Source organism: Diadema setosum, chromosome 16 (genome assembly GCF_964275005.1).
Source record: "Diadema setosum chromosome 16, eeDiaSeto1, whole genome shotgun sequence".
NCBI classification, from domain to species: Eukaryota; Metazoa; Echinodermata; class Echinoidea; order Diadematoida; family Diadematidae; genus Diadema; species Diadema setosum.
In genome coordinates, this window is record NC_092700.1 from 4,810,446 (window position 1) to 4,819,528 (window position 9,083).

The 9,083-nt window shown below is 36.8% G+C and overlaps 1 protein-coding gene across 1 annotated transcript; it reads right to left on the minus strand.

The window, feature by feature from the left end:
• Nucleotides 1-49: 49 nt before the first annotated feature.
• LOC140240216 (serine/threonine kinase-like domain-containing protein STKLD1) lies at nucleotides 50-7,707 on the minus strand. The gene is made up of 5 exons (XM_072320008.1): nucleotides 7,693-7,707; nucleotides 5,251-6,069; nucleotides 3,972-4,114; nucleotides 3,015-3,145; nucleotides 50-81 (listed from the first exon to the last, which is right to left on the minus strand). The coding sequence occupies exons 1-5, from the start codon at nucleotides 7,705-7,707 to the stop codon at nucleotides 50-52; spliced, it is 1,140 nt and encodes a 379-aa protein (XP_072176109.1).
• Between the last annotated feature and the right edge of the window lie 1,376 nt (nucleotides 7,708-9,083).

Below are 9,083 nucleotides of genomic sequence, written 5' to 3' on the forward strand. Positions count from 1 at the left end.
CATAATTTGATTTATGAGCACATTGCTCATATTCAATAAAACGTCAGATCTAGGCCTGGTCTAGATCGGAATAGGCTAGATCTATGATTCAAAGGTGAACATACTGAGAACCAGGAACCTGAAATGACTGAATGAAAAAAAAAATGCACAAAATAATGCTGTGCTACTGTCGACAGATCTAATGTAGTAATGATATGGGGAAAAAAGTAGATTTTAATATTTCAATGTGTAGTAGGCCTAGGGCCTATTAATAAGGACGACGAACAAAAAGAAGCAGCATACCAGCAGGGAAGAGATTTTTAGATGAGTACATGTAGCCTGTAGCTCACTGGCCGTTGACAGCGACCCTGTTTCATGTGATGTTACATCTAACGTAAACTTAGTACAAGACAGTTGTGGGTTGGTATCATACATGACATGTATCAACCATCAACCACCCATCCAATTGCAGTGCTCGCACTAACAGGCATATAAGCATATGGGACTAAGCTGCTACATTGCGAATAAGCGAATAAGCAGTTCAGTTAACCTTTTCGTCAAGAATTTTGTCTTATTTACAACTCATACTGACACTATTTTTACAGGCAATATGCCACCGTTGAACTAAAATGGGACATGATAAGAGCAGGAATTTGCTATCACTTACCGTCACCTGGGATCAGCAGCTCGAGATCTGAGTCCGAGGTACCGGATTACTTACATGAATCGTTGAGGGCAGCAGATTCCTTGTCTTATTTTGAAATGTGAGTTGTGTGGACATAATAATGATAAATAATAATTTTCATAATATTACAGGGGCAGCAGGACGGGGGGGGGGGGGCTGCAGAAAAAAATGAAATTGAATGGAGAAGACAATTATTTGCGACGACATTTAAAGGTGCGTTAAAGAATAGAATGGTCTGAAGAAGGGGAAAATTTGAATTTTTTGAATAATGTTAATAATTATGTGGAGTCGAATACGAAAAGGAATTCGGTATTTATAATGACGGAGTCTTAGATACTTGTTTGTGATGGTAAAGAGAATAAAAAGGAAGTACCGGTACTATGGAAGGTTAAAGCTTATTGTAAAGATGGAGATATTAACAATGATAATGAAGATACAGCAAATTTCTAATGAATTGCCCAAATTAACTGGAGGAAAAAGGATTTGTTTGAAGGGCCAATTTCATTGAAAGAAAGTTATCAAGCAATGAAGGAAATGAAATGAAATAAGTCACCAGGATGATGGTTTTATAACTGATATATGATTTGATATCATTTTACGTCCAGTGGACAGATGTGGAAAAAAAGGTCAGTGATGCTTTAATGAGGGCTTTGATAGAGAAATGTTTTCCAATATTCACTGAGACAGTGCTTAGAAGGACCGAGTCATCACACTTACTGAGAAAGATTGAAAAGATCCTTGAAGTTTTTGGCCAATAACTTTGTTAAATGAAGATTTGAAAATAAGAATCAAAAGTAACAGTTACAAGCCAGGGTAAAGGAGGTGTTGGGGATATTATTCATTATGATTATAACAAGTGGGTTATGTTAGAGATAGAAATATTGGGGAAGCGGTTCGTTTAATAGATGATGACCAGGCTCCTTATAGGGAAGCTCAACAGGGAAAGCCTGACATTTTGTTTTCTTGTGTTTTGCTTGTTTTATTTGTTTCTCTGTTGTCACTTGTATTGTTTTGCAATTGCCGAATAAATAATAATAATGATAATAATAACAATAATAATAATAATAATAATAATAATAATAATAATAATAACAATAATAATAATAATAATAATAATAATAATAATAATAATATCTTTTCCATCTTTGCATTATCAGTCGGCAATCTTTCTGATAGTGCGGTGGACTTTGAAAAAAAAAATCGATTATAATATTTCCCTTTTTAGCATTAGAATTTCGGATTTGAAACTTATGTTAATGATTTGAAACTTATGTTAATGGGTTAGATATTCTTTTAAGAATAATGTTGTTGTTTGATGAAAGGGGGAATATTCAGCGAAATATTTTGAGGCTTAAAGAAGAGTTATGACAACGTGACCCTTTGTCGCTGTATCAGATTGTATAATAGCCATTTGTATTGTTAGTATAATATAAATAGTACGAAGGATAATGATATTCAGAGAATAGATTTTGGGAGTAGAGAAAATAAACAAGTGTTATATAAAGATGGTATTAAACAGTAAATGTTGTGGACAGAGTGAAGAAAGTTTTAACTGATTTTGAGAAATGCAGTATATCAAAGATAAATATTGGGAGAGGAAGGCTATACACCGTGTTTGCATCTACTTCGTAATTTGGTACAAACTAGATAATAGGTGCTTATTTGTCACGAAATTTTAAGAAAAAGTTGATTTGAATTATACGGAAAAATCAGTAATAAAAGTGAAAACATTACTTGGTTTGTAGAAGCAACAAGTTTGACAATGTTTGGAAAAATCAAATTGTTGGAATGTATGTGTTTTCAAAGTTGAATTACGTTTTGTTTCTTTTGACAGTTCCTTATAGTACTTACCAAGAAAGAAAGATATAATATTATATTTCTTTATTTCATTTGGGAAGAGAAAGACAGAATAAAATGGAATATAACATTTCAAGATTATTGTGTTGGGGGACTAAGAGCGCCAAATTATGAAGTGTTAAACACTTCAGATAAGAATTAAATGTATAAATAAAACTGTTTCTGTGTGGTGAAAGATATTCGGATTGGAAGGCAACTTTTGATTACTTTTCATCAGTACTTATTTGAATTTACTTTTAGAATATCTGTGATTATATTCTAATGAAATCTTCAGAAATATTCCTTGTTATGTAACGAGTGCTGTATTACTGAAAAGATTTTACTTTTCTCCTCCATTGATGATGACCCCAAATTTAAGAATGGCGTGTATCGTTTGTTTGTTTGTTTGTTTGTTTTTCTGTTTGTTTGCAATTCAAATTCTTTGTTGTAGCTTTACATTTTTTTTTTTCGTTGAAGTATAAGATGCAAAGGAACCTGAAGCATGCAATGTTACAAGGGTAATTGTTCAAGTAAAAGTTGTTAGATTTGGCATTCATTTCCGTCATTGCTTTTTCAGACTGCAATCTTTCGCTCACTGTCTCTTTGATACCATCCACTAATGTACTGATGATAAATAAGGACAGACTGACGGAGAAAAACAAATTATGAAATTGAGAAGATAGAATTATCTGGCATCTATTCGAGTCAATATGAATAAGGTTGATCTAATTTAAACACACACACATACACACACACATACACACACACATACACACACACACACACACACACACACACACTATGATAGTGTCTACAGCTAGAGAGAACACACATTCAAGGCCTACACAAAAAGTCACAAAAGAAAGAAATGGATCGAACGGTGTAAGATTTACATGTAATGTATTGAATTATTGCCACATTGCACAAAAATAGACCCTATAACTATAACATCCATCTATAATTATATAAATAAAGTGTGTAAGAAGTACCATTCGTTCAGGCTCTTTGACAATAAAAAATTGAACTGCCTCATTTTGTTCAATATTTTCTTGTTCAGTTATACCAAACAATGTTGTACAGGATGATTTCAAGGAGTAATCCCTCAATGCCGCACATCCACGAGTCATGCAGCCACGAGTTTGACATTGAAAAAGATCCCGTGAGTCAAACAGACCATTGAGCTCGACATTAGACATATAAAGCCCACGAGTTCGAAAGTAGACAAACAGGGCCCATTGGTTCTACACTAGATATAGAAGGCCCACGATACCAAAATTAGGGAAAAAGAGGTGGACACAGTGTATACATTAAGCCCCGTGATGTAATGAGTGTGGGACACGTGGCCCTTGTTTTCCGGCTGTGTGGAACTCTTGGGCCTGTTTTGCCTAGTGTCGGACTCGGGCCCCTTAGTTGCCTATAGCGTATAGTGTCGAGCTTGTGGGCTGTACGACTCATCGACCGTATGACTCACATGGACTGGATGCCTCGTGGACTGTATGACTCGTGGGTGTTGGACTCCATGATCGTGGCATGTGCCCGATTACAATGGGGCGGACCCTCCAACCTCAACTTATCAAATTCATTACCTTTCGGACTGTCTTTTATTATGCGAACCTTTAAAAAAATGTCAAACTGAATATAATTTATAGGCATCATTATAATCAACTATGTCATTTGTATGCGTTCTAAATTGGCTACAGACTTGACAGAGAATTCAGGAGTCACAATCATTTCTTAGTCTGTTCAAAATGAATATTCCTATCACGTCATCATTACCTGTTGCTTAAAGAATTGCATGATCTGGCTTACAATTAATTACATTACAAAGAAGTGTAAATAAACCGACTAGAAGACATGACAGACGGATGCACTTACATGTAAAAAAGGACAGAACATTGTAGATACTTATCAAAAAGCCTTTAGAGACAGAAATAATTATTATCGTACATGATCTCCTTGATCTATTTTAGCAATAACACTCTAACTAAACATTTAATAAATGAAGAACGACGTGATTCTAAAAGGACGGTGGAAGAATCGTCAAAATTTAAACTAAAACTAAGAATTTATGAAACAGTAAGTAGCCATAATCACATGACTTGCTATCTAAATTAGATGAGGTTGCGATTTCATCGTCTTATACAACTCTCCTGTATTAATAGAAATATTGAAACATACGTGTACAGAATGTCATTATCTACTCAGTAGTCTGTAAGTGTGTGTTTCTTCAAATATGAAATTCAATAACGAAAAACAAATCATGTGAGAGGATTGAGTCATTACATCTTTTAAACCGATTTCGTTCACTGTTGGCACCCTTTCTTTCGAGTGTATCGTTTGAATAATTTGTTTTTGTGTTTGTTCGTGTTTTCGCGTTTCTTTCGGCGTTATTTTCAATTTTCCAATTTCAATTTTATTTTCGTATTCCACGATGGAAAACATTGATATGGTAATACAAAATGTCCAGCTTGGATATACAAGAAAAATAATACGAACATAGTATAGCGGTTGACGTGTCAGTTTCAATCAAAGTAAAAGAATGCTTTAGAGATTGTGTGGGTGCTGAAATTGTTTTGCTCAACTAACTCTGCTTGATTTTCGCTTGAAATTTTCACTTGAAATGTGAACACATATAAAAAATGGAAATAGAAAATGTATTTCCGTATGTTTGTGCCTCTGACTGCATATGTGTTAGCCTTTAACTTTACTAGTCTTTGTATGGACAAAGTTCAAGAAGCTTTTGTGGTGACAAGGTCGAGACATAGCTGGGGGTACGGCAGTTTGATAGCGTCTCGAATGGTTGGCCTGTGGGCTTGATCAGCGCACAGGAGCTGCCGAACGCACGCGCTTATGATATCTGCGTTGTCACATTTGAGTTGGTCCAATGATTGTAGAAAGTCCTTCTTTTCGCCCAATCGCATATTAAGCATTAGGTCACGTGATTTCAAAATGCTCTGATGCCTCATGACCGCAACCTCATAAAGGAAGCATCCCAGAGCCCAGACGTCGGTCGTTGTTCCGTGCGGACCATCGAACACTTCCGGGGGCATCCAGTAAAGGGTCCAGACAACCGACCTCGTCCTCGATCGAAATCGATAGAGATCCTCGACTATCGCGCGAATCCCGATATCACCGACGCACACGTCCATTTCTGGGGTCAGGTAAAAATTGCTTGGCTTTAGATTGGTGTGGGCGATTCCGTTGTCGTACAGGTAGACAAGTGCGTGAAGAATTTGTCCGTACCAGCGGCGAAGATCGATTTCCTTGATCGGAGAACTTTTCCTTGATTTCTCATTGATGAAGGTGTCCAGGTCACCAGTCACGAAGAATTCCGAGACAACACAAAGGTAGATGGCGGCCTCCTTTGTACCCCAGTGGAGGAAAACATCGTGAGGTACGCTCACGTGACGGTGTCTTAGCTTTGCCAGTCGCTTGACCTCTCGGAGAGCCTTGTGTGCTTCCGGGTCATCATTACATTCGATCTTCTTCAAGACGTACGTCGTGTTGTTGACGCGATGTCTGACCAAGAAAGCAACGCCTTGTGGACCTTCTTTTAGCGAATCAATGATCTGGAAATATACATGGAGTTGAAATGAAAATAACGCGTTACCAAAAGAATCCTTTCAGTGTTTTGTTTTGATTTCTTTTATTTTGGTTGGTTTGGTGGGTATTTAGGGAATTATTGTGAACGTCAATGATATTGTCTTTGTGTTTTTATTCCACACATAAAAACTGAGAACATTGCTTGAAAACGGACTATACACCATCTAAAAGGTTCATACATTATTATGTTTAAATGTCATATCTCTCTTGTGCTTACACAAAATTCTAAAATATCATTTAAGTGATTTAATGGTGCAATCTGTTCTAAAATACCATGTAGATCTCTGGGGATTTGAATGCCTCATCAATTTTATAAACATGTGTGATGATTGAGGCGTGAGTTTTCCTCAATTTTGTCTCCCTCTACAAATGAAATCGCGTCACTGCCGGCAACCAGGGATATCCTGGTGGTAGTAGTGTCGCTGCACGGAGAAGATGGCATGTTCGAGTCCCATGGTTCCTTTTCCCCCGACATGTTTGTTAAATTGTAGATCAGCAGTTTCGATCTTACACATTTCATTTCTTAAGGGAGACAAAAACTCACAACTTAACCTTCACCCCTCTGCTTAATAATCTCTTGCTTTCATGTATGATGATTATTTTTTGTATGATTATGATGATGATTGTGACATTTCAGAACCATGATTTTGATAGGAACTACATGTATGATGATACCAATCAAAAGGCTGTATTTCAATGATTGGTGATGATTATTAGCAATGCAACGTTTGTCTTCCTAGTGCAATGGTGTATTTATGAACCCTGTCAAAAGCGATAGTAAAAAAAAATGAATGTATATGAATTTGCGCACACTCTAAACCAAAATATCCCTCTCCCCCATCGTCCCATTGAAACAGACCTAACCCCACATTAATAGACTTACACCATTCATTTCATTCATTCATTCATTCATTCATTCATTCATTCATTCATTCATTCATTCATTCAACCTTCATTCATTCATTCATTCATTCATTCATTCATTCATTCATTTTTTTCCATTTCATACAGAAACATTATTTCTTTTTTCACAGAAGTTGAATGCATAAGGTACATTACATTGTACGATTATCGAATAGTTTGTATAGTTTGCAAAATAATCAAAGTATACAGAAATGCAGGATATGGGGAGGAATGCTACAACGCAATGTTGATTGGGCAAATCCTCACCCCCCCCCCCCCCCTACACACACACACAGGAAATACAACATAGTATATGGGTGTATAGTCGAAAACTCGGTTGTTCACATCTAACACTGACAGTTAACAACTTCATCAGTTAGAAATTGAGAGTGCAGCAGCTGCTTACCAGGCATTTCTATACATTGCAAGGAGGGATATAAGGTATACACCCTCTGCACCCTCCAAAGTAGAATTATGATCATTTCAATCGACATTTTCTTTTCCCAAATCCCATTGTATCTTGGCAGTATAACAACGCTTCAACAGTAATGTAATTCTCTGAAAACAAGATGAAGGCCTGACACCAACGTAGTCATGACTATACACTGCACGGTTTGACAAACGTTCTGGTCACTTAGTCGAGATATAAAGTTGCCGGTGGCAAAAGACCCGCAGATGAGACTTACCACATATTTGTCCATCTTTTTAAGAATTGCATCCAAATCCCTCCAAAGAGGAGATGAGATATACCAATATCCAAAAGGGTTAAATCCTGTGCAGCTAACAAATGGACTGCAAAGCAATAAATGACTGTTACACTGGCGAACGGAAAACATACCCCTACCAGTCGTTTGGCTGGTATGATATCAATTTGATCAAGTTCAGAAATTGATTGGTCTCCCCTAATGGAAACGCACGGACGAACTTAAGGATGCGGTTGCCATGGGAACGGACATTCTCTCAGTCACGCATCGGGGACCGCGGTAATTTCGTTGCCATGGTTTCGATCTTATCCCCCCACCAAATTGACGTAATTATTTTGACGCGACGACCGTATGTCGATGAATCAAATAATCGCAACAAATTATGACGAGGAGACAAAAATAAGGTTACAATATGAATTCTGTTACTGTCTGTTTGCGATGTCAATACTTAACTTCAGATGATGGTCGTGAGATGGTTAGATATGATGATAATGGTAAACTTAAGATATTCCCACGTCAGAAAATGTGAAAAATGCGGGATAGAAAATGCCGACAGTAGAAATGTCGCAGAAAGATTAAAAAAATAGCAATGCAGAGGCCAACACGGTAGAGGTTGGAGGATACAATACCGGAAGTCAACGTGTCAGAAGTAAATCTGCTGTGAATAAGACCACAAAAGTATTAAAAAAAAATGTCATAGGTTAACATGCCAATTAATATCAAAGCCCGTCCACCTAACTATGTCCTCGGTATATTGGCCTTTTCGATTAAAACCTTTGCCATGTTTGGCTCCGACGTTATTTCCACTGACTATTTTTTATTCCTCTTGACATCTGACATTTCATCTCTAACAAGTTTATTTTTGACCTAAAATATCGCTTTCTTTTTTTTTTCTTTTTTTTCTTCTTTTTTTTGGGGGGAGGGGGTTCTCTGGCGTTTTATCTGCCACGGGATAGTTTTGATGTTGACATTATTATATCTGGAGTCGGTTTAACCCCCCTTATAAAGCATAGTAATTATCTTATATACTTAGATATCAAAATCATATTTTTAGGGCAGCAGCGAAATTTTCAATACCGTCAGAGTCTTTCCGTCTCTCGCATTTTTTATCATTTTTGCACATCTTCGAATCGAAATAATATTGTAATGATGAAAACTACAACCCTGATATTCTGCATGTCTGGCGAAGTTTTCTGCAATCAAGCTCAAAGTTCATAAAAAGTCTGGAGTTGCCACCATATCCTGACATATTTCATGCCTTCATGCAGAAAATTGCTTTCGTTTGTTTGCAATTTTTGCCGCATTTTTTTTTTTTTTCGTGTACAGAAGCATATTCACAGAGAGAAATATCCGCACTCGCACATTTACGCACA